The 27,443-nt window shown below is 33.6% G+C and overlaps 1 protein-coding gene across 3 annotated transcripts; it reads left to right on the top strand.

Moving 5' to 3' along the window:
• Positions 1-1,636: 1,636 nt before the first annotated feature.
• Positions 1,637-14,589, top strand: LOC123526268 (uncharacterized). 3 transcript variants are annotated; one of them, XM_045305345.2, is made up of 13 exons: positions 1,637-1,791; positions 2,493-2,718; positions 3,228-3,300; positions 5,695-6,072; positions 6,690-6,799; positions 8,310-8,487; positions 9,314-9,508; positions 10,137-10,205; positions 10,330-10,398; positions 10,806-10,906; positions 11,461-11,650; positions 12,386-12,580; positions 14,476-14,589. In XM_045305345.2, the coding sequence occupies exons 1-13, from the start codon at positions 1,772-1,774 to the stop codon at positions 14,502-14,504; spliced, it is 1,833 nt and encodes a 610-aa protein (XP_045161280.2). In that variant the 5' UTR covers positions 1,637-1,771; the 3' UTR covers positions 14,505-14,589. The 3 variants fall into 3 exon arrangements, with proteins under 3 accessions (XP_045161280.2, XP_053379647.1, XP_045161281.2); XM_053523672.1 differs by lacking the exon at positions 10,137-10,205; XM_045305346.2 differs by lacking the exon at positions 10,330-10,398.
• Positions 14,590-27,443: the final 12,854 nt, after the last annotated feature.

Below are 27,443 nucleotides of genomic sequence, written 5' to 3'. Positions count from 1 at the left end.
TAAGCTTGAGTAATGAAATGAAATGTTACTTGAGAAGAAGTGTAATGTACATGGTGTGCAATAAGGCACGGTTTCTAACTGTAAATGACTGGTGAAAGATCTGTCTTTTCTCTCACCCGTATAGAAGTAAATGATTCTCACCACAGATATGTGTTAGAAGAATTTGCTGGCCACCACAGATATGTGTTTGCTGGCTAAGCATCAAACTAAGACAGATAAATAATCAAATATATATAGTTTTCATTACCGAAATTAACAGTGTCTAAAATAGTTGGAAAGTGTATTGTATCTAAACTTACCATTTATCGAAATGTTTCTTATGGAAACTTCTAACGCCCCCCTGGATAGTTTTCGTCTATATCTTTCATCGTCCGAACAGGGCATCTATTAAATAGGTTACATTCTACCAATTCAATTCCTTATTTATTTCATATTAACAATAAAATATTCAGACCTCATTTTCAGCACTTTCAATGATATGAAAACCATATATGGTCATTTAGTATGACATGTCTTCTTATCAAAAATAGAAAGATATTGACATGTTATGTTGCATATAAGAAAAATAATCTGTTCTGAGAAACATCACCCTCTAAAAATGCCCCCATGTAAACAGCCGTTTAGCAATTACGCGTAGGTAGACATTTTTCGCAAAGAATAAAACTTATTTCAGGAAATTCACAATGAGCAATTAAACTAAGCCAAAAAGTATAACTGTCACCTCTTCATGTCACTCATTATACCAGATTTCATCCATAGCATGGAACTACATTTTGGACTTCTTCACATGTAACACTGAGTAGTCACTTCCGGTTTGGTGTAATCCGTCCTAATAAGTTTCTGATATTTGATCAAATATCAAAACAAATTTAATTTTGTTTCAAAGATATGGCAGTATAAAGGCGTTATTTATTGTTGTCAAGCTTTTCCTTTCGGAATTCGTTCGTTTGTAAATCCTGGATATTTATCTGTATTAATGTGAATATTTTTTGATTGGGTTCAGGCAGTAGAATAAAAAAGATAGTACTAATTAAAAGCACCATTCGATTTCAACCGAGGTCTTGGATAGTACCGAATATTATCATACAACAATATGTGTTTTATTTCATGACTACACTTTAAAACAGTAAAATGGTAACCGTTAATATCTCTGACTGTTGACAAAACAAAATGTGTAGAGTCAATACACAGATTTTGTCGAAATGAAAGGAGACTGCTGATTAGATTACGCGTTACTTTAGACGAGGTATAATTGGTTTGTGTTTGACAGATCTATATTTAATATAGCGCATATGTCTGATTTGTTGCATAATTGCTCGTTCTAGTATGTTTAGAAAAATATCACTTCATGTGGTGAATGCCACTTGTATGAACCTCCATATGACCATTTATTGACCAGTGAGATGAACGGAATCTGCTAGTCATAAAATCAATATATATAATTCTTACACTTATGGCTTGCATTATATAAAAACAAGAATAAGCTGACAAAGGTCAAGTCTGCTGACAATGTGATAATTCCTTATCTCCGTAATGATTTCTTCAGGTTTCTGTGTCACTTGTTGAAAAGTACCATTTCGTTCTTGAACTATAATTATCTGATAACAATTTAGGTCGACCCATAGTTAATGAACTGAGAAAGTAGCGTCATAATACTTCAATATAGAATATATGTCTCTTAATGGAATATCCGTGATTAAATAGGACATTTAATCGGTGTCGCTATTTAGGCAAACAAATACTTGGATGAAAAAGTAGTGTTATGTAGTCTATGAATATTCTTGACAAAATGTACGTAATACTATATCTAACATTTATGCCAAATTTACTTATCAGTTTCATACTTTTATTTTCAGCCTCAAACACTGAGGTTTGCTAAGCAAGATAACTGTCAAGTATAATTGTTTGTTTTTTCAGCAATGGTAATAGATAGCAAAACACATGGTACAAGGATTATCAAAGGAAACTTTGAGTAGAATGATGAAAAGAAACGCATAATTGTTGTACCTAGCCTAGATACAATTAAGACATTGTCTTTCATTCTTATCATTTCCTTAATATCATGTTAAGTTGTTGTTGAAATTGTATAAATCTGTAATGTACTCTTGGGAATAAATATGTTTAAACTAAATACAGTTATACTTCACAACTGTTAAAATGATGGTTGGATGTATGCTGAGTTTGATTTGTAAGCATTCTGTATCTTAATGATAGAACAATTACAATGTTCTAAGATTTTTTTCTATTAGTTATATGATTTGTAAATTGCTGTGTGTAACCATTGGATTTGAAAATAAAGCACTTTAAAGCGTTTTATGCTGCATAACGCATAACAGCAACACACTTTATTGTAAGCTTCAAATACATAAGTTACATTAAACGAATTTCAAATCAAATTTGAACCTTAACCCACATACATTGGATGATTGAAATTTCTTTTTCTGACAATTTTGATATAAAAATACATACTTCTATCACTCTATACATTGTAGGTATTGTGTCAGGTTTATTTGTTCATGGTTTGTGATATGCTTTCTCACACGAATAATAAATGCAGACTACTCATGCCTATGCAATTATCAAGTTGAGACACCAGTGTTTGGTGTCCAGGATGCTAGTACATCGCCCGTTGGATACATGTATGAATTTGACTGCAAGCCTTTGGCGACACCAAATGGGCTTACCACCGGCTGGAGCGCAATTATGAATGAAAACAAGGTAAGGTGTGTGTTGATCTATAGATTGGGTGCTCTGTAATTTTAGGTGAAAGTTTTGTACATAGGAATATGCATGAATTCTGGAAACGTTATTCATATCCAAAATCAAAGCCATCATAAACTGTTTAACCCTTACCCTGCTAAGTTTCTAAAATGAACTTGTCCATCTTTCAATTTGGATGGTACCATTAACTGTTAAAAGGCGTGCTTACCAAACAGGTACTGACTGAAACGCGAACAGTGCAGATCTCACGGTTGTGCAAGCAGATCATAATCTGCACCGGTCGCAAAGGTAGAATCAGTTGTGTCCAGCATGCTAAGGATTCAACCAAAGTGATGAACACAGTTAAACAAATCAACTAACAAACATACTGAGCTGACGGACAGATGCTTATCATATAAATACAAACATAAATGTTTATGAAACGTGAGGTTCTATTCCTTTCCTTGGAGAGGTAATGTGAGAATGCTAGTCAAATAAATTATACAATAATCATATGTTTTCAACAGATTGCTTTTGTCCGGAAAGGCGATGGTTTAAATCTTCAAGTATGTCAGGGAAGCGTGCCATCTGAAGACAAAGGTATGTATCAAATAATACGTTTATCAATGTATGTCCATAAATGTCTATCATGACATCAACATGGCAGTTCAACTGAAAATTCTTGTTTTTATTCATACTCATTAAAGGGAGATTATTGTTGAATAGAATGGAAAGGAATGAAAATCTCAAAAAGAATATTTGTTACTATGATGACGAGCGTGTGCAATTTTTATGATTTTTTCCAACCTAACCTACGTATGTCAGTATAAAATATAATTTGAGTAATTGGGAGTATTCGTGTTTTTAATTGTAAAACCAATAAAGTCATTTTATTTAATTATAAAGGTTGAATGTTTTAGTCGAAAATTTCTCATGTATTTTTTGCCCCTTCATATATTGTCAAATAATTGTATTCATAGCAAGGTTACTTCGGTAAAATGACTTTTGTCTGTGTTGCTCTAGTCTATCTTCAGACCCTGTGTTTTGTTCACAGGAGATAACTCCTGAGGCTACTCAAATTTTGTCCCTTTTCTTCTCCTAACACTGGATAATCAGAGCCAAGACTGATGAAGTCAGAATATATAACAGAATTATTTTTTTCTAAAAAATAAAGAAAGAGATTATCTAGTCAGTAGCAAGACTAGTGTTGCTCAAGTGACTGATTATAAAATACAAAAAAAAAAAAACCATGGATTGTTTTCATGAAAATAAAAAAATTGTCACTTAAGATTAAGCACTAAAGCAAAATGTTCTTAATGACATTTTGATATATTTCTGGAACATCTAGAGCTTGTGTCGTGACAGTAGCTGTGGTTATGACACAAGCGGAACTGGACCGGAAGCCGTTGACATCAGCACGCTCTGAAATCCTTAATTTGGAAAAATGCGTCCCCTTTGTTATGTACATGTCATTCCCCATTATGTATTATCCTTTATATAATGATGACTCATTGTTTTTGATGAAGCCTGTTCTAGTTTTTAGGCATCAAGTATGTCAATAAGTTATTTATTGACAATGGTTTTCTAGAAGGTTCTATACTGGGTTTTTACACTATTTGAAAGTCTGATTTATTCTGGATTATTTTCAATAATCTTGTTTTTCTTCTTGGTGATACAAGAAAGTGTTAGAACCTTCCATAAATCTTGAAATAAGAAGCTGTCTGCGGACAGGACAGAACCTACTGTAAGATCTCAATGAAAAACTTACTTCACCTGTAATTCTTAATAACAAAATATTACCAGTTTGGACATTTAACATTTGAAGAATTTACACTAACACTGTGAATTTATCTTTGAAGAAAGGATAGTATTCATTGAATATAATGAATTCAGTTTAGATTGTGTGGGAAATATGTTTATACTGATTGGATATAAATTTGACCAGGTCAGGATTTGGAATATTCTTGCAAGTTAGATTAGGTTTTATGGCTAGTTAACATTTATAAGGCATTTGAATTGTTACTTTTCATAATAAACTTTGTTATTATTAATAATTGTTGGTTTGTTTTTCTGTTACCTTTATTATTTTAAGTAACAAGCAGTTGTTACCCTTAGACGTAACATCTTTAACTTGTGTTTGTATGAAAATAGATTTCAATCTTGAAACTGAAACTGTTTGAAACTGTTTTATTTGATTAAACGCCTATTTTACGTAAAACATATTCAATGGCGTTTTACAAATACATAAAAAATAGGACAAAAATTATGACATTTTAAAAGACATGTGACATAAATGAGCATACATATCATTGTAAATAAACTATTTAGTAAGCATTAAACAAAAGATCAGGCATCAGATAAGATTAATAAAATATTAGAGTATTAAGATTTAGTAAGAAAGCTGTTTGTTATTAAGTAAGAATAAGTGGGTTATTGCGACATGTCCAGAAGTTATTACAAACAACCGTATTTTCGAATTTGTTGTAAAATAGTGTGTTTTTAATGATTACCATTCAAAACCTGTTACTGAAGGAGCTCTTATCCTGTTGTAAGGGCCCGTTTTAACTTATGTCTTGTTGGTATATTAAGATACTTGTTGCCATTTAATCTCCTTTTGGGTCCTTTCAGTTTTGCACATGGAAGAAGAAGGTCGTTTGCAATAGATGCGAGAGCTGGTTTTGCTTCTTATCGGAGGAATCCTCGATTGTTTATACTTGCTGATGTTTAATATATGGACTTAATTATTCTATGCGTATTTAGATATTTTGACAGAAATACTTAAATAGTTTTTTGAGATTTTTGTTGAGTGATTTAAATCTGTAAGTTATGAAGTTTATATAGCAGGGAGGTAGGCTGGTATTATTTGCTTATTTTTAATATAGTTTGTATTTATTGTACGGATATATCTGTGTAATTACCGAAGGATTTAAACATTAAATTGATTAATAACTTTTCTATTATACTTTGCAGTTATCATAATGACTATTCTTTCAGTAACAACAAGGCCTGTTAACAACCTTGCCTCAACACTGATGCCTATCGTAACTTCAACCGTAGCTGTGACAACTAGAATTGCATCAACAACAACAACAACTGTAAAAGTATCAATTCCAGTTGACACAACACCAACAACACAGACATCATTTACAACAACACCTTCAACAACAACGAAAGCTATAACAACACAAACTCCGACAAGTGTAATGGCCAATATAACCACGGCAGGAATATCAACGACTATGTCAAAATCCGCAACGACTATGCTAAAAAGCACAACAAGTCTATCACAGACACTTTCTACACTAGCGCAAACAAAAACATCATCATCAATGAAACCAATATCATCTGTCCAATACTTACATACAACACCAGGTAGGACTTCCTCGTGTTTAGGCCACGAATGCCTGAGCATTAAGGTCGCTGCTTTCACATCATCAGCTTTCACATTAATATAATTTAAACATGCTCGGGCCGCCATGCGATGATGCAAGAATATCGGTGGTTTACCCAGTCTCAGCCCGCGCAAGAAATAACGGATACGCATCAGGGGGTCTTCTCCAACCAATAAAGTTTGAAATTCGCCATATGACATCAACTGTAAAGCGTAATTCAAAATCATTCAGGCATAAACATGTAAAATATGTAATGTGAAGGAGATAGTTCATGTTTTTGATTGTCAAAAGATGTATACTTAGTTGTCGTTTTTCCATAAAAATATATAACCCTTCCTTTTGAAAAGTGTTTTATTGCGAAATGTTTTGGTCTAATTTTACCGAAAACTTTTCTTCTTGTCTTTATCATGATAACGCTACTTGTGAGTTATGACATAAATAATTTTCAACTTTTTACCTCTATTTACATTTTAAGATGGAATACATTTTTTTAAAGATATAAAACAACTTTGTAGTACTTTGTTGTCCATGTATTTTACTTGGTTTTTGATAAATGCTTTCTGTACGAATTTAAATATAATATAATATAAACTTTAGAAAAAGGCAATTTGAGTTTGTGTCCAACGGATGTTACCATGACGACCGATGCCAGATGGATCCGACAATACAAAGATTTTTGCTACGAGATTGTTTCAAATCGATACGAGGTAAATGTTGACATTTTAGCACTATCAATGAGCCAAGTACAGTATACAGCTTCATTTAATTCATATTTTACCCAATAAATATTGTAACATATATTGAATGCATTTGTCACCTTCCTTAAACTGCTCAAGTGTAATTAGTTTATGTCTGCATACGTTGAATGCATGTGGTTTTTCATTTGAAAGAATTTTTTTTTTAACAAGTATTTTGCTAAATGGCAACGTGTTCGTTCGTAATCTTAATTGACGATTGAACAAATGCATTTTCTTAACTTTACTATAGCACTAAGCCTTCAACAACCGCAATGTTTTTATGATTTTGATAGTGGTTAATGCATGACCAAATCAGCTTTAGTTAAATCTACAGAGATTTTAGAAATAAAAGTTGTTCAAAATTTCAAATCTGACTATTTGAAGATTAGTAATTGAAATATTATCGTCCTGTTCTTCCCAATGTAGGCATCTGAGAAATTACAGGGAGTTCAATGAAAGTAATATGTAGACTGGCTCTAAACTTTGTTTCCGTTATATCGTTATATACAGTATAGGACAATGGTACAAATATAACCATCAATCATTCCCGCTTCCATCTGTACTTACAAAAATATTTGACGTTACATAGGACAGAATAAGAGGTAGGAACGTGCTGTCGGTCCAGATGACGTTTTGTCGTGACATCAATATCTCAAAATGTTACCAAATGAAATTAAGAAAATAACGATAACTCCATAAATCTCTTTCACAATTTTCAAGTCACGTCTCCTGTAAAATTGCTATCTAGAAATCCCAAAAGACATCAAATACTCGAGCAAACAATAACAAAGACTTACGAATAATTGCAAAGACAATAGTTATTGTTGGAAAGTGACTTCTCCTGTTATACACTTTTTTTATTTGACTTTATCTTTTAATTATGTTTGCATATATTGTGTAAATGCATATCGAAAAAATGAAGCCTAGACCATTCCTACCGATTTTAGATATTCTGGAACATTTAAATTTGTTTTATGTGTCCTTACGGAAAATCTGTTTGGACATGGTATTTTAGCAAATTTCGTAATAATAGAATAAATAAATAAGAAATAAACATGGGCATGAAACAGATATGAAATTATTCTGTAGAAAGTAAAAAAGTCGTATCGTTTCTTGTCCATTTGTTTCTATGCTAGATTAATAAGGTCAACACTATTCTAACAGGATATATGTCTTCAATACACTGTAGAAGACACAGTAAGTCTTTAGAAAAGGAGAAAAGACTTGTACAGATAAAAGTCTGATACTGGAAATCGCAAAGAGTGAGGAATTTACCTTGAAATCTCCTGTGGACAGTCCATAAAATAGTCATTCATTAAAAATGAAATATTCATGCATTTATACACATACTTATGATTCTGTGCTTTGATAGTTTCTGTGTGCTAGAAATAACTGCTTAAAACGAGATTTACCTGCATAACAGAACAGTTACATTTGCCTAAATATCACGCTAAAACAAAATACACAAAATGCTCATTAGGACTGGTATGATGCTTTAAATGACTGCCACAGCAAAGATGGTACATTGGTAGAGATCTATACGGATGATATACAGCAATTCCTTGTGCAGTTCCAGAAGGAAGAGGGTTATATACATCCCATGTGGATCGGGTTGCAGGATGTGGACAAAGAAGAAACGTTTGACCATTGGGAAACAGGTTAAAGCTACCATATAAAGGATATTTGATTTTTTACACTTTAAGATGAAATGTCTTTTCCGTAGTAAAAACCAGACACATGGCCTCAGTATTAGAGTTGTAAAGGCCGCTGAATTCAAATCACTTGCTCCTCACCGCTTTTGAGGTTCGATGACATTACTTAGGGTGAAGAATTCTTACACATCTATCTAGCTGATATAACGTCGGTTGTTCCACTCAGTTGCTCTAAGCTGCTTTACACATTACTGGGAGAGGTACCGTGGGTCGTAATAAAATACTTAGAAATCACCATGTGTCCTAAAATGTGTAGGTGTAGGTGTGTCTTGAAACCCAGCAAAATCCCTTCTCACTCGCCAGCTGCTTGTTCTGAAGAAAACATATATGACAATTTACCTTTCTGTTTTTGCTTGATTTAGAGTAACCCTAATTCAACGTTGTTATGGCGACTTTTCAAGATTTCGATGGTAGAGAAGACCCCAGGTGCCCATGCTAGCATTATTTCAGGAACGAGCGCACACCTTGGTACAACCTTCCGTATGTCAGCTAATGACTTCCCTACATTGAAGAATTGTACACCGCAAAGGAGATTTGAACCTGATTGTTTTGACCACGAGGATAACACAATAGACGAAATATTGATGTTGATCACGAAATATAATACATGTACTTAACTGATTTACAACTAACCCGTATTTAACTATTTTTGAGATGCTTTAAAAATTGTTGCGGCTGAAAATGAAAAGATATTCGAAATAGAAATTTGTCTTGCTAACAAGTGTTACAACTAAAAACTTTGAGATATAATAACTTTTTCTAAAATTTTCAGATACTCCTCTGACATATGGAAACTTTGATCCAAACAGAAAAAATAACTACGCAAATCATGCTCAAGAGAATTGTGTGTTGTTAGAACCATCAGGGTTTTGGGATGACTCAGTCTGTGATGATGTGGAGGCTGAGCAGGCTGAACGTGATGGGCATCCAGGGCTCCCGTTCCGCCATTCCTGGATCTGCCAATACAGTATGTGAAAGTTATTGCCACTGAGTCAGCAATTATCTATTTTAACAAAAATTTTGAACTGAGTTCAGCTCATCATAGTTTTGATTGTTATGATTAGTTTGTATGGTAGTATGAATTTGGCCAAGAGTTATGCCTGTTGTAAGCCATTATGGAAAGTTCGACCTGAGGGAGTGGTGGAGGGAGTAATTTATAACTCCACAGGAAAGAAGATTATGAGCTATTGAAATCATCTGGAAAATATGATGATTCAAATTGTGACGTGAAGTTGCTAAATCAGTACCTGATGGGTTTCTTAAGATCGCAATATGACGTTCAGATATTCATACATATGCCAATATCGCACTAATTTCGGAAAGACTTTGTTTTGATTATTTTAGATTCTCATAAATATTTCTGCGTTAATTGTTACATTTAAGATAAACACATCAACATATATTGTATTAGCACTGCCATGTAATTAGAAACATGATTTCGGGGTAACAAGCAATTCCTCGTTGACGAATTTGCAAATGACATTTCTAAAGCGATATGTTCCGTTCTGTGATTTTTTTTTACTTTTTATTTTGTGTACATAAATGTTTCTTTGCAAATAAAAAGTCCAAATTAAAATATATTATTTTACCATCAGCCACTACAAAAAGACAGACAACAACACTGCCAACCCTCGCATCTACTGCCTTGATAACAGATGTGACAGGTCAGTTAAATATTTGAAAAAAAACTTACGGACTACAAAGTATGATTTGAATTTTTTCTAAGTAAAGCCGATTTTGTAACATTCAGTCATAAGTACAAATTAAAATATATTATTTTACCATCAGCTACTACAAAAAGACAGACAACAACACTGCCAACCTTCGCATCTACTGCCTTGATAACAGATGTGACAGGTCAGTTAAATATTTGAAAAAAAAACTTACGGACTACAAAGTATGATTTGAATTTTTTCTAAGTAAAGCCGATTTTGTAACATTCAGTCATGGATGATTTAGTGTTTTGAATATATATAATTCGTTTTAGAGTTGACAATAAGTACAAAATGCAACCTGAAAAAGTTTTGAAAACGATTGATAGTCAATTAAGCCTTATTGATATTTCCATTGATATTTTACCTTGATGATAAAGAGGCAATTAATTTTAAAAGCATTACGTTTCGAAAAGATATGTATTTTACGATTTAACCTGTAAGAGATATATTTGTTTCAATTATTTTGTAAACTTTGTCGACTAATCTAAATGATGCACTTCCAACTTGACAATATTGTGTATTAACGAAATCATTGTCTTTAATATTTAGGTGACCTGCAACTCTGCCCACGTGTTGTAACGGATTCAACTGACCCTAGCCTGATTAGACAATATAAACAGTATTGCTACGAACTTGTTCCACGTTACGGGGTACAGTACTTAATAAACATTTACAAACGTTCTTTTCGTCTACCATACCGTATTTATCGAACCAAATTTAATATTACTGGTTAATGAAACAACATTTGCACTCTATATATACCTACAGCAAAGGATAAAAGAGTTACTTTTAAGTAAAATGTTATCTTGTTGTTATGTTAAATCTATGTGTTATACGTTTCTAAAACATTTAGTTTTAGAAGTTGTTTTTAATTGAGAAAGTTATGAATCTTTTCATATTTTGTTTCTAAACTATTTTGAAAATGAAAAATTCAAGAACAAAGACCCCTGAGTCTGGAAACGAATCCTGCAGCGACTGACTATTCCGATGAAATGCTTACTGTGTATTTTCATTTGCTATTTTTGTTCACGTCCTCAATATCAAAGTTTGGATTTTCTTTTATTATTTAACATAGTGACCGTAAACCAATACATACGTAAACTGCAATGCATGCTCGTTTTGAAGTGTGTATGTTGCTATTTCTTTTAGGTCGGTCATCGTCCTTTTGTTTGAAGAAATCTTGAATTTAGTATTCTATGTTCAGGACTGGTATGAAGCGAACCAATACTGCCACGATAGAGGTAATGGGTTAAACGGACTGTTAATCGAGATTTATACACAGGACATACAACAATTCATTACAAAAGTGTTGTCTGACGAAGGTTATACTCACCCTGTTTGGATTGGACTGCAGGATGTTGATAAAGAAGAGAGCTTCGATCATTGGGAGTCCGGTACACTTTTTTTTCATTTCATATTTTCTTTTCCTTTAAAATCATGGAATCCATTCAATACATTTGTAATAGAATTACGCTTAAGGCGGTGTTAGGGAGCGTGAGTGGTATTGCACGTTCCGTTACCTCTAATGAACAGGTTCAATCAAACCGAATCTGCTTACAATTTACTTGCCATGGTTGCTTTCAAAGGATCTTCTTATAGATTCTATTCTTTGCTGTAAAGCACTTGAGCTCTAGTCACACGTCAGTTACGTTGTATTTACTAGAGCGCCAACGAACATCCACGATGGACTAAATGATATACACATTTTATTGTACTACTACTGTCTGCATGTTAAAATAATAACACTGTTATATTGCTACAACTTGCAACACCCCATTTGAGACTACGTGGAAAGGATTATGCACCCAGTTAAGGAAATCTATATGTATTATACATATGAATTTGTTATCGTGAGAAATATGCAAACTGTAAATGATGTTTGACTGAGGAACTGACAGATAAATTATTAAGAGTCATATTCAAGTAACATTCATTTATTTGAGCACGACTGTGATGCTTATTTTAAAGTTGAAATTTTTGATAGAAAAACAATACTGACTAGTAACATATAAATAGACCACGCCGAATGCTTAAATATTGACTTGATTGTTGACCAAAGTAGAACTAGTGCAACTATGTATGTTTGTATGATAGTAAATGACACTATGTATATTTGCTCTTTGATTCAGACACACACCTGACATACTCGAACTTCGACCCAAACAGGAAAGACAACTATGCAAATCATGCTCAAGAGAATTGTGTGTTGCTAGAACCATCAGGGTTTTGGGATGACTCGGTTTGTGATGACGTGGAGGCTAATCAAGCTGAGAAAGATGGACACCCTGGTCTCCCTTTTAGACATTCATGGATATGCCAATATCGTACGTATATATTAATGAGCCATGCCATGAGAAAACCAACATAGTGCGTTTGCGACCAGCATGGATGCAGACCAGCCTGCGCATCCATGCAGTCTGGTCAGGATCCATGCTGTTCGCTAAAGGTTTCTCTAACTGCAATCATAGGGGTTCGGCTCATGCCTAGGTCCAGGGCCCTATAAGAGAAACACAAGGGAAATCATTTCACCTAGAGCAAAGTTCTATGTCCCTTCGGTTTTTCGCTTGCTGCATTTTTTTATAAATAAATATTTTTAAAACTATATATGTCATTTGTTGTCTATAGAATTTCGCGTACGATGGTACCAAACTTTCTCACATGCGTGCTAGCAAACGCGAGAAAACTGCATCCGAACTTTCAACAATGTTCCGAAATATTGTAGTCGTAGGAGACCGTGTCCAAACTCGAGCAACGATGGAACTCCACTAAAACAACTTTACAGCGATAGATTCGGATACAGGTAGGTTACAAGCTAATGCACAACAATGTTTGATAACTATTTATCCCTTTACCTCTTACACGAAAGCTCCGATGAAGATGCAATTCTGCTTTGTTTTTTTATCGCTGAATTTTCATTCATACGCGTCCATAATGGCTGTCATGTATACGGATCAGCCAATAATACAACTGGATGCTGGAGGTGTGTCAGTCTCGATTTGATTTCAACAATATGGATGTATGTAAATGAAAACACGGAAAACACGGGCGATCAAAAAACAATACAGAATTGCATCTTCCCCGGAGCTTCCATAGAGGGATAAATAGTGATCAAATATTGTTGCGAATTCGCTCGTGACCTACCTTTGTCCACATATATCGATCTAAAGTTGTTTTAGTGAAGTTCACTCGTTGCTTCAGTTTGGACACGGTCTCCGTCGACTACAATATTTCGGAACATTGTTGAAAGTTCGGATACAGTTTTCTCGCGTTTGCTAGCACGCATGTAAGAAAATTTGGTACCATCATGCGCAGAATTTAATAGACAACAAATGACATATATAGTTTTAGAAATTATTCCTTTAGAGAAAATACAGCAAGCGCAAAACTGAAGGGACATAAAACTTTGCTCTAAATGAAATTATTCCCCTTGTGTTTTTCTTATAGGCATGAGCCGAACCCCTGTGATTGCAATAGGCTTTGAAAGCGAACAGCATGGACCCTGACAAGACTGCACGAATGCGTAGTCTGGTCTGGATCCATGCTGGTCGCAAATGCACTAAGTTGGTTTTCTCATGGCGCGGCTCTAATGTAGCTAATCACTTCATTAATAGACGGTGAACTAAATTGGTTACAAAATATTTCAAAATATAGTACAAAGTACGGGTTTGACGAGTTTGGCTCATTATAGAACTGGGATGAGATAAGGTTCTTTTAAGCGTTTAGACGTACAAAGTTCATCAGTGCGATTTCTAGTATCAAAACTTTCGTGAAGTATTTTGCACATTGCCTAGAATTTCGTGGTTGGATAATTCTGACAGTTGTATAGATAATCAAGGTGAGTTTTTTTTTTGAAATCTCAATTGATATATGACTCTTTGATACATGCTTAATGCCTTAGAAAACTTTAGCAATTAGATTTATTGAACATCTCACCTAATTATGTTCCCATGATTGTGTTCTCTTTTTCCAAAACTGACGGTTGCGTATCATTTATTTATTTTGTTGGGGTTAACCTCGCACCGACACAGTCATAGTTCATATGGCGAGTTTCCAGCGTATCAGCAAATATATTATACTGTAGGTAGCCTTCGATAAAAAGAAAATGGGCGGAATCGTGTTATAAATGTATCATTATTACTACTGACACCAATATTCATGGGTGATGGGTGACTTACTTAAGCATTTTAGGAAATATCTTATCTGTCTTATTTACCTTCAGCAATACACCAGACACAAATTATCGGATGAGTCATTAGTTCGGATTCCTTTTGACAGAAACAATATAGAAGTTTTCTATCCTCTATGTAAAGATTAAATAAAACCTTAAAAAGAATTGTTTTCTATGTTTTCATTCTAATGTGCGTATTTTTTCGAATTGTATTTAACTCTCACCTTTTCGTCATAATCAGAGAGTTTTGGGCGGTTACTTCCAAACCATGGCTTACAACATACTATACTTATATTAGGTCAGACTTACTGTTGCACTTTAAAATTATTATATCTGTTCTGAACTATTTAAGACATGTACTAAAACATAATTTATAATATTAAACGTGTACCCTGTATTCATATTGAGACTAAATTGTGTTTGATGTTAAGTTTATCACATAGCGTTCAGCTTTACCGATCCTATAAAATATTAAACTGTCATAATTATAATATGGTAATGGGACGGGTCGTTTAGTGTACTCGTACACTGTAACAATAATCTTAGTTCATCAAACCTATTCCAAGTTTAAATAAGAACATCACAGATGTATTACATTACATTATATTCACCATAGTGCAGTTCAGAATAATAAAAACCAATATGATCTATAACAAGAAACGTTCGGGAAGATTTATAAAATATTAACAATCAAATCTACTTCCGAATCACATAGATAAATTGTTAAACTGTGACATAGGCAGAGAAGGCGACGCCATTGTAGTACGTTAAAAATGAAATAATACAATACAGTTTATTTTATTGATTAACTATATGTTTGTTTATTCTGTAATATATATAATCAAGTGAAATTTTTAAAATCTTGTGCAGTTAGTACTGACGAATGTTAAGAAAGTCAATTTCTAAAATAGATAAACCTTGAAGCTTTTGAATGAAATTGTAACACAGCAGGTGCATAATTACGTTACTTTCAGACGTAACTGATACCTCTTATATACTTAAGGAAACTTACATGAATGATATTATCTGCTTGCGTCATATAAATTAATTTTATGATATGTTTATATCCTTCTTATTCATGTGTCATATCGGTATTTTAACTTAGTGACCGTTATTTAACTGGTTGAATGTGTGTGTGTGTGTGTGTGTGGGGGGGGGGGGGGGGGGTGGACAAATCTGACTCAAAGGTAACTGCTTTGGCGATAACGAGGCTCAGTCGAGTTACCGCAGAACAGTTACCTGAGAGCCAGATATTCCACCCGCTCCTTCAACTATTGACAGATTCTTTTTTTGGCATGCTGTATCCTTTAATAAATAGAAAAAAAAATGAAGTAAAAAGATAATACTTATATGGACTACTTTATTTTAGTAGTGTATAAATTTACGCATTCGTTCATAAATTGCAGCACGTGAGTCATCTTACTCCTCGGGATGTAAGACGAGTTTTTCTAGCACCGGCAAAACACGGGAAAATACTGTCTAGCATGTAAGAAAGCTCAGTCTGCACTTGTAATCAAAATTATAAATAACACCATATGGTCGCACGTTGTAGGCAACATTGCAAATGAAGTCGCTAAAATACAATGCTCAACCCTAACCCTGCTATATATCTATTATGAACTTGTCTATTTTTCAGTTTGGACAGTACCAATAACTGTTAAAAGGGTTGATTACCAAAAAGATACTGACTGAATGGCGAACAGTGTAGATCATGATCAGACTGCACGGATGTGCAGGCTGATGATGATTATTTACACTGGTCGCAAAGGCAGAATCAGTTGTGTCCAGCATAAGGGTTAATTAAAAACATTCCGATCGTGGGTTTAGCTATAACAGAAATATTGTGTGTTCAGCTCCGCATATTATTCGAAGGAATGGGTTCAAAGTTGCAAGTTATTTCAATGTATTTTTTTATCACTTGGACATGGATATGTTCGTTATATTCGATAATTTGATATAATCATGTTGAAACTTCACTGCAACCATTTTATTTTATATAGAAAAATGCATGTGTAAAAATTGTCCGGTTTAATCGGAAATTCGTTATAACATTGTTATAGGCAACGTTTACTATATGTTACGTCAAATACTTTAACACTGACATACATGTATTCAAGATAGTTCTGCACGTTTGATAAACCGGAAGTGATGGCGTAACGTCATTTATCCGGAACGCGTGGATTTAAGCCTGGCTTCGGCATACGGAAATGAAAATCATTTTATGAATTAATGGTAGCCCGTAAGTTATTTCACTGCAATTGCAACTATCTTTTCAAAGTTAAAATATGATATGAAAACATCTGGCACGTTAAATAATTCGAAATAATGCATTAAACCAGCTTGAAATATGCGGATCACTTTAATCTTGGACACATTTTTAAAAAACAAGCACACGGAGCTATATATTTTATCTCACCATATTATAGGTACGACTGTGAGAAGTGTCATTAAAATCTACATTGTAGAAAAATTTTTATTCGCGAAAATGTTATGAAAATTGTGATGTTCCTATAGACTTCCGTTATGAAAACTTGTGTGAGATCCAAATTTTTCAAATCAGTCTAGCATAAAATCAAGCGCTCAACCCTATCTTTTTTATTTGTTGAATTTTCTAAGTATATTCTGAAGTTTTGAAAAATCAGGGTTTAATTAAATTCTACATTGTAGAAATATTCTTGATCTTGACATGCAGAACTACCTTAAGGAACACAGTTTCAGCTTTGTATTTGTATTTCAAAATAGCTGATGGGATAATTTTTTTGAAAGCATACATGATTTTCCATAAAATGCAGATGATTGATACTTTCAGGAAATAAATGAAAACGAAACAAATGTGTATAACTCACTTTAAAATTACTAGTGTAACAATGTTTTCAAACTAAATGAAATAAAAACAATATGTAAGGAATTAGACAATATGCAAGACATAAGATATTACTAACAGTACTGTTACCGTGGTGATAAAGCTTTTGATACACAATAAGGTAAGATGTTAAGTGTTTAATATTCCGTTCACAACTTCACCATGCATACGAATTATGTAAATTGCGAATTCTTAAATGGCTTTGAAGCCTATGAAATACTAGTTTGAATTTACACATCCTTGAAAATGAAAGATAATGTGTGACCGTTGAAACGGGAGCCCGAAGAACACGGTGGGGAAACCAAGAATGCAACGTCATCAAAAACCAGCGCAAATGAGCTGACCACACACAAATTCACGCTGATTCAGGTATGAAAAGTCTTGTAACTTTTTTATTACAGCAACTTTCAACTCGAGATAAAGAGCACCGTACCCGGCCTGGAGTATACTATTCTGCGGTAGTGTTCCATCTTGTACGTATAGCTTGGCTTTTTCCTGAAAACGCGAACAGTTGGCAAAGAGGACATGAGCAGTACCACACCTTTGTCTAAGAAAGTGAGTTTTGACCGTATGTTCGTAAAATGAAGACAGATTTGACGCTCATTTAATATCAGTGACTAACATAATACTCAACCATTGTTTTATTTTGCTGTTTTCAAGGATATCCGACGATATTTTACTCAAAACAAACAAAATTATTAAAATGAGGACATCCGCACTGACGACCTTGTTGGAGAACATCCACACCCTTAATTGCCATTATTGCAGGTATGCTTCCTAAAAGACGCCACTTAGGTAGTCATAATGTTGTTTAACAACAAATACCGTCTATACATACAATCAGCAGTTAAAAACATTTACCGCGAGGCTGTAAGCCAGTTAAAATAGATCTGCAAAATCATATAAGAACGGCTAGCACATGTTAGGCTAATATAAATCAATGTGTATGGTGTAACATGGACACACGGCGTTCAGATTGACTGCTTTCTTAGGCCGATGACATTATTTTAGGATAACAAGATAAATTCGATTAAAAGTCCTGCACACAAAGTGTTAAAGCTAATAGTGGATTGGAGTAGTTATTGTACCGTTCTTTTGTTTTATAACTGTATCCATCCAATAGTGCGTAAAACACGGTTAGTTATTTCATTACTTTAATTAAATATTATAACTGTAAGATATTTTAAACCTTAATTGAAAAAAAGGAAGTCGAATATCAAATACAATCTAACCTAATACGTTCAAAAGGCACTATCACTTAAGGTTATTCTGAAAATTTGATAAACCGGAAGTAAGGCATACGAGGGGTGTTCCAAAAGTAATGTCATTTGCATCGATTCTCCTATACTGCAAATTGTTCTGATCATTTTAACTTGCTCTGCCCTTCAAAATACTCTCCGTCAGCCTGAATACACCTTTTGAGCCGGTCAATCCTCTTTTGGAAGCATTGTTCATACTCTTCTATGGGAACACCCATCAGATACTGATAAACAGCAGATCCAGGGGCATTTCTCGATTTGTATCTCTTTCCAGACAGATGATATTTAAGTTTGGGAAACAGAAAATAGTCGCAGGGGGCCAGGTCTGGCGAAAACGGAGGGTGTGGAAGGACGGTAACCTTCTCTGACTCCAAAAACTCGGTCACAATGCGTGCCTTGTGAGCGGGTGCATTATCATGCAAAAGTCGGAGGTACTTAAGTCCTGTTTTGGGGCGGCGACTTTTGTAGTAGTTCTTCAATTTTCTTAGAACAACTTTTTTTATAGAATTTTCCTGTGACCGTACTGCCTTTTGGTACCAGAATTTGAATGACTGGACCCTTATGAGTGAAAAAATACATACAAAACCTTCTTCAACGTTCGTATTCGTTTGGCAATTCTTGGGCTTCTCGCATTTTTGGTGACCCAAGTTCAGTTGGAATACTTCCGCTTTGGTTCAAAATAATAAACTCAGGTTTCATCACCAGTAACTATATTATCAAAAACCTTTTTGCTGAAATTTGGTACATGTTCTTAAGTTTTTTTGCAATTGTTATACGGGTCCTCTTTTGTTCATCTGTTAACCAATGGGGTATCCATCTTGCATTTATTTTTCTAAGTTTTAGGTGTTTCTTCATAATTCCATGAACTCGTGCTAACGATAAGTTTGTCATTTGGGCCAATTGCCTTACGGTGAATCGGGCATCCTTTTTTTAGCTAATTGAGGATTTTTTCGATGTTACCTTTCGACGTAGTTGTTGCAGGACGATCTGTGCGAGCAGAATCTTTGAGTTGCTGCTGTCCGGTCCTAAATTTAGCTACCCACCTACAAATAGTCCTGTGAGAAATTTGCCCCTCCCCATAAATGCCGCACACCTCACGATGAATATCTACAAGCTTTATGCCGAGTTGCGACCTACCTTTTATGTAGGCCCTAATTTCAAGCACACTTTCAGCTCTTTTCCCTGTCATTTTGTGTAAAGTGTAATGAATACGCTATAAAGCAATGTATATTGTACCAAGGTCAGTGAACGTGTGAGCAAGATATTTACCTATGTTACGATTCAGTGATCATTCTATCGACACGAGGTGGTTTTGTGTACACATGACACAATTTCCGCGAAATAAAACACAAATGACATTATTTTTGGAACACCCCTCGTACAATGTATTAGCATTACATAGGCTTAAGCCCGGATTCGAATTCATTTCTAGTATGGCAAATGACAACACTATTATATTTCTAAACATAAAACATAATACATGTATTAAAATTGCTAGAATGTTAAATAGTTATAAATAGTGTCTTTAAACCAGCTTGAAATGCGCTGATCTAAAAATTGAAGGCAAACATAAAAACACACGGCTTATACATTTGATTTAATATCGTAAGATAGGTAGCTTATATTTCCGACAGAGAAATTTCAGTTAAAGCTGCATTGGGGACAATTTATTTTTTTAAAAGATGATTTCCCATAGGCATCAATTACTAAAAATTGCCTAGGGCTAAAACATTCTGTCTAGCAAATAAGCACATGACACTATTATTTTACTTTTATTCTATAATTTTGAAAACAATCAGGGTTTAAAGACCTGCTCTAGTCCTATCTATTCACTTTAAATTGTCACTGAAAAGGCATGAAAATCTTGACTATTAACAGTGACGCCTGTCGAAATTGAACCTATTTTATATAAAATTCTGCATAAAATATTTGCGGTTTTGCGTGCTAAAGTGTGGCACGTGGCCGTTATCTGGTACCTATTGTAATCATGGGTTGCATACACAATAAAACTTGAATAGCCGCGGAGCAGGGCTTCAATCAAATTTCATATTAGTGAAGGAAAAAATGGATCCGATCTTATAGAACTACCATAAGCATCATACGGGAAAGAGATTCTTCTAAGCCCCTTTGTGTGATTTCATGTTAGGGCTTAAAAGTTCGCTAGTATTAATGCACCATTCCACATTCCTAACATCTTAGGTTTTTCTCTCCAGTGCGACTAACATCTTAGGTTTTTCTCTCCAACGCCACTACGCACCTCAGTCAAAAAGCTGACTTGCTAGCTGCTTTCAAAAGCCTGCTAAAAACTCACTTCTTTGTACAATACTAAGTATTTTGCTAACTGACTGATGCATTGATGTTTTTTCTTTCTTTCATAAAACAGCGTAGAGCAGAATTTTATCCTAGGATTACTTAAATACTTTTAAAATTGTATGTATATGTATCTTGTTTTACATTCATGGTTTTTGTATATTATATAAGATTTTTATAGGCGAATTAGTTTGTAGATTATTTGTAATACAAAATATTATCTTACCGTTAAATTGCACTTGCTGCAATTAATTTCACGTTTAACTTATAATTTTCCATACGCGTTGTGACGTCATTCGGGAGGTAGAACTTTATAATATCATCATTTATATGGTTCGCTCTGGATCTAGGTAAGTACTTAATGTTCATTTTAAGTATAGGATTTTGGTTTGGCAAAAGAAATTTACATAATACTTTTTTATCTCACATAATGTAATTGGCGCCAAAATAATTTATATGGGATGAGAAGTTTTATTGTCTAATTACTGGCTATACTGTTATTAGTGTTTGGTATTATTTTTGTTTACAAATTTAAGCCCCTCCTACATTATGTGACTTACCGGTTTGATAAACGACTGGAAGTAAATGATGATTTACTGAAAATAATTTCCCAAGAATTTGAAAAATGTTATAATGCCACTGTACAAAAATAAATTCAAAAACTAAAAAAGGTGGAAAAAATATGTTTTCTTTTCCTTTTTTTATATAAGACCTACATTTATTGTCCAAGTAAAGTGTGTCCCTTATTGTTCAACATGTACTATGCTGCGGAGTCATTCTTTGTGATTTCAGCCATCGAAAATATTATTGTCTCTTATTCTGTCAACTCGTCACTGGTATAGGCCTATGGGGCTTTGAAAAGAAATTTAAAAGCCCGCCCTCTTAGCACAGTAGGTAGTATAAAATTCGGGAACACTGGTTAGGTTAACTGCCCGCCGTTACAAGACTGAAATACTGTGTTAAACCCAAAACAAACAAATGAAAGAGTTCAAAAACAATAATATAGTTTATTGAAAATGCAAAGTTCATCAAGTGACATTTATTTGCAAATTATATAAAGCAGAAAATAACAGCGGGAAGATGTGATCATTCTCGAAAAAAGTAACACGGTCCTATTCATATAGATTCTACTCCACTAAATATTTATATAGAACAATCGCCCTACGGATTGTAACGATATTTTCAAATTATCATCATTAATTGTATGTCGTGAAAATACACAAATACTGTCATCCGAAACAAAATAACAAATGACGCACAGAATGCAGCAAAACTTATCACTTTTACTGTATACATGTCAGATTAAAAAAAAATGACTTAGATTTATTTCTAAACAGTGCAAGATACTTAAGAGTGTGGATGTTCTCCAACAAGGTCGTCAGTGTGGACGGTCTCGTTTTAATAATTTTGTTTGTTTTCAGTAATATCGTCGGATATCCTTGAAAACAGCAAAATAAAACAATGGATGAGTATTATGTTAGTCACTGATATTAAATGAGCGTCAAATCTGTCTTCATTTCACGAACATACGGTCAAAACTCACTTTCTTAGACAAAGGTGTGGTACTGCTCATGTCCTCTTTACCAACTGTTCGCGTTTTCAGAAAGAATCCAAGCTATACGTACAAGATGGAACACTACCACAGAATAGTATACTCCAGGCCGGGTACGGTGCTCTTTATCTCGAGTTGAAAGTTGCAGTAATAAAAAAGTTACAAGACTTTTCATACCTGAATCGGCGTGAATTTGTGTGTGGTAAGCTCATTTGCGCTGGGCTTTGATGACGTTGCATTATTGGTTTCTCCACCGTGAAGAAATATATCTTTTAATTTTATGTAAGAAAGCAAATACTGTTCAACCTCTGTAGAGCAACACCCTTTGGGAGATACACATATTGGCTGTTATGTAGATGTTATTGTTCTGGAGAGGTAATTTGATAGTATATTTCAGCTTTGGAAAATTCTGATGATGTTGTTATATAGAGGTTTTCGCTAAATAGAGGGCCGCTCTTGAGAGGTTGTACTGTATATACACTAATAAAACCATCAACTTAACAGACGTAAGGACAAGGACCAAATAAGTTGAAAAAGTATATTTAAATATCCATATTAAATTTAGAAGAACATATTTTACTTGAACGACCGAAAACATACATGTACAAGTTTTCAGCAAGTAGCAAGTAAAACAGCGTGTTACTATGAATAAATACGGTCGAAACTATTTTGTATCTAACTTGTTGACAAGGTTCAACGCATTTTTAAATATATTAAATTTTATGACTGGATTTATTGATTAAGAGATTGACAGATTACGAAACGCCTCTTAAGAAATCCATTGAAGAAACAGCAGATTTCTGTCCGAATGTCTGCTTTATTTTTAAAAATCCAGGGCCCATAATTTATATATCAACATTTTAATTCTGAAACTTAGGCTTAGAACCTCTAAATATTTAAGTGCCCAAACTTTCTTTGTAATAAATCTATACTGAAAACTTGTGCAGCATTTAGCTGTTGCATGTACATGTCAAGCCAAGTTTCATTAAATTCCATACACATTTTACAAATGAAGGGCTTAAAGTAATTTTAAAGTCTTACTTTCAGTGTTGAAACGTTGATCAATACAATCCCCGAATGATAGCGCTTACATTTTCTAATTTAAAACTTGTTAGGCGCAAATAGTAGAAGGTACTTTAAGCTTTGATTTAACGAAGATTTGTATTTGTATACATATGATTTGACGCCATTCTGTCCATATTTAAAGTTGGATGAAATAACAGAGTATGAAATTTGGATACTGAAAAATGAATCTGGAAGAGGCGAAAAGAAAATATTTTAGGGGTTTGTATTAATGATGCGTAATTTCTTTACATAAAAGCCTACATCCCTTTCCCTTTAACTTTTTTCTAAACCAGAGGTTTAGTCTTTGATGGGAAGTGAAGTGTCTGAAAATATGACATTCTAGATTCTAAAAAGTTAACGGATTGCTCACGGAATAAGGAATAGACTGACTTGGTGGTGCTAAACTTAAAAGCCTTGGTAGGAGAGCAGCCATACTGGTTTTTCGTAAATCAATGAAATACGCTGCAAGTTAACTTGCAAAACATGCTGTTAATACTACTACATGTAGTAGTATACCATGATGAACATCTTCGAATAAATATTATTTAAAGATGCAATAAATATATACCTAAGAATTACTTGTTATGCAACATAAATGTTATTTTTGGGACATAAATTATACACTTGATGGTCAGTAGACAAAACTGTTAAAACTGTTTCTGTGGTTCGAAGAACTGAGGGCCAATTCTTTTGACTATTGTCTGACAAGCCATTCAATAAGTATTGACATAATGACATCAAGTCATTGTAAAATTAAATATAACCTAAAACATCGAATAGATATTGTTTAAAAGATTGACTATATATTTAACATGGTATAAGCAATTCTATGAAGTAACATAAAGTAGCGTCTTGAAATTGTGCATGTGTAAAGTTGACCATATTTCAAACAAGATACAGTTTATTTTATACCAATAGAGCCAACCAGTTTTTGTACACGAGACGTCAAAGTTGACCACCAAAGCCCGTTTTTGAAACTGACGTTGCCGCGTATCCTTGGCAACTGTTATGGGTACTGCAACGGCACCAGCCAACATATTTCCTTAAATTATACATTATTTGATGAGAATTATTTTTCCTTTACTCTGATGTCAAAATCATTGTTTTACACCGACAAATATTTGAAAAATGGAAAGAAAATCGCCGTTTTTGACTGAAAATTGACGTTCAGTTTCGCAGCATTTTTCGGCTTTAAATCAGCATATTACAAAGTCCCTGAATTAAATTTTTGATATTTTTCAATAAACGGTGTTTAAAATGTATACTAAGTCCAAATGACAAATAAAACTGGGGGGGGGGGGGGGGGGGGGGGGGGTCACCGACTTAGTTTTTTCTGTACATGTGATTTTATTTCCCCCACCCCCATGCGTCAATTTTGTACTGTAATTCGACGTCTGCAGATACGTTTGAGACATCATGATTTCGCCATTTTGTTTAGCTTATCAGCTGCACCATTTAGTGTTTTACTGGTTCTTAAAGATCTTTATACAAAACAAACATTTTGTTCCATGGCAAGACGTTTATATACATTGATACAGCTAGTAATTACAGAGGTATAACATTACTAAGTACATTTGGTAAATTATTTACAAAGGTTATAAATAACAGATTGAATACTTGGGCTGAATATTATCATGTGTATATTGAAGCACAGGCAGGTTTTAGACAAAATATGGGAACTATCGATAATATTTTTGTGTTGCATGGCCTTATAAATCATTTATTGAATAATAATAAAAGAATTTATGCGGTGTTTGTAGACTTTACCAAAGCTTTTGATTTTTTAGTGAGAGATATTATTTGGTATAAACTCATAAAAATAGGTATTAGAGGTAAAATGCTTGATATTGTTAAATCTATATATTGCAATGTAAGATCAAGAGTAAAGTACAATAATAATATAAGTAATGAAGATTTTTCATGTTTGCTAGGGCTAAGACAGGGTGAATCGCTATCTCCTTTTTTATTTCCGATTTATCTGAATGATATTGAAGAACACTTTATGATACACGGGTTTAATGGAATAGATACTGGAATGTTAAAAATGTTTCTACTTTTATATGCTGATGATATAGTTATTATGGCAGAATCGGAAGAAGAACTAAGAAAGGGTTTATTTTTGTTAGAAGATTATTGTGATAGATGTAAACTAAGTGTAAATTCAACAAAGACAAAAATTATGATATTTAAGAAAGGTGGACAGTTAAAAAATGATCTACAATTTTTGTTTAAAGGTCAGGTTTTAGATATTGTCAATAATTTTACATATTTAGGAATAGTTTTTACCACTGGTGGTTCATTTAAAATGACATATGATACATTAGCAGGACAGGCTACAAAGGCAATGTATAAACTGAAATCAGCTCTTGTTAAATACCCAGGTATGCCAATAAAAAGTCAGTTGGAATTATTTGATAAGCTAATTTTACCTATTTTAAACTATGGGTCAGAAATTTGGGGGTTAAACGAATCTATGGTGCTAGAAAGGGTACATTTAAGCTTTTGTAAAAGATTACTTGGCGTCAAAATCCAAACACAAAATAACTTTATATATGGTGAGCTAGGTAGGACATCGCTGCTAACAAGAAGAGCTGTGGGTGTTATTAAATATTGGTTGAAAATTATACAAATGAAGAATGAAAAATATGTAAAGGCTGTTTATGATTTGATGTGCAGACAATTAGAAGTAAAACCAAATAGTAACTCATGGGCAAAATCTGTGAAAAATCTGTTACAATCCCTTGGCTTTTATGATGTGTGGTTATTTCAGGAAGTTGGTGATAATGATGCATTTATATCTGTACTAAAAACTAGATTAACTGATGTATTTATTCAAAACTGGAGGGCGGATAATAATGATTCAACAAGAGCAAAAAGTTACGCTTTGTTTTCAAGTTTCAAGCTTCAACCATATTTAAAATTAGTAAATATAAGTAAGTTTAGAAATGCACTTTGTAGATTACGAGTTTCATCTCACAGACTAGAAATTGAAACAGGCAGATGGCATAAACCGGTTCCAATCCCTTATAATGAAAGAAAAATGTCACTATTGTAATAGCTTAGAAGATGAATTTCATTTTATTTTAGAATGCTCACTTTATAATGATTTGAGAAAAAAGTATATCAAGAAATATTACTGGTCAAGACCAAATATACCAAGATTTATTGAATTAATGACTGCAGAAAATGTTAATATTAATAAGAACTTAGCGATGTATGTACATAAAGCTTTTGACATTAGAAATCAATATTGTTATTATTTTAATTGATAGAAAACCTCTCTTTCCTCACGCTGTATACATGATACATAATATATGAATTATTATGTATATGATATAATATTGCAGTTCCTAATATTGATGTGCTACTGATATTTACATCATATTCAATTAACTGATACTTGACAATGTAACTATTTGTAAATATATATTTATGTTTGCATGTATGCTCAGGGACCTATGGTCCAATGCATGAATGAATAAACTCTAAACTCTATAAACAATGATGAAAGCGTATTAAAAAGTGAAATCTTAGTATATTTCAATATATTATACAACGTGTCACTGGTGCAAAAAAAGAAAAGATCCGAAGCGCTTGGTATCTTTAAATGTGTCAACTGGACACACTTTTCTATAATTAAGGTGGAATGCGCCTAAATTCAGACGTTATTGGGTTCCGTTTCGACATTTTGTTTAATTTAAAATCCAGCAAATTCCTCATATAATGCGTATTTTACATTTTTGATATTTCTGTAACTTTTTTTCTCCGCAAACCTTAGACGTCCATTTTTGATGAACCGTGATTTCACGTCCGTCGGACTGTTTTCGTAAATCGTTCTATTCAGTTAACAAGTCTCTGCATTTAAAATGGTATATAATTTGTGGTGATCACTTAACCTTAGACTCGATATTTACGTTAAAGTTACGTCAGAGCGACAAATACGACGTTGAGTTTTGAATAAAAATATGCT

This window comes from Mercenaria mercenaria, chromosome 14 (assembly GCF_021730395.1).
Source record: "Mercenaria mercenaria strain notata chromosome 14, MADL_Memer_1, whole genome shotgun sequence".
Classification (NCBI taxonomy): Eukaryota; Metazoa; Mollusca; class Bivalvia; order Venerida; family Veneridae; genus Mercenaria; species Mercenaria mercenaria.
Note: the sequence above shows the minus strand (reverse complement) of the source record. Positions and strands in the feature narration are given on the sequence as shown.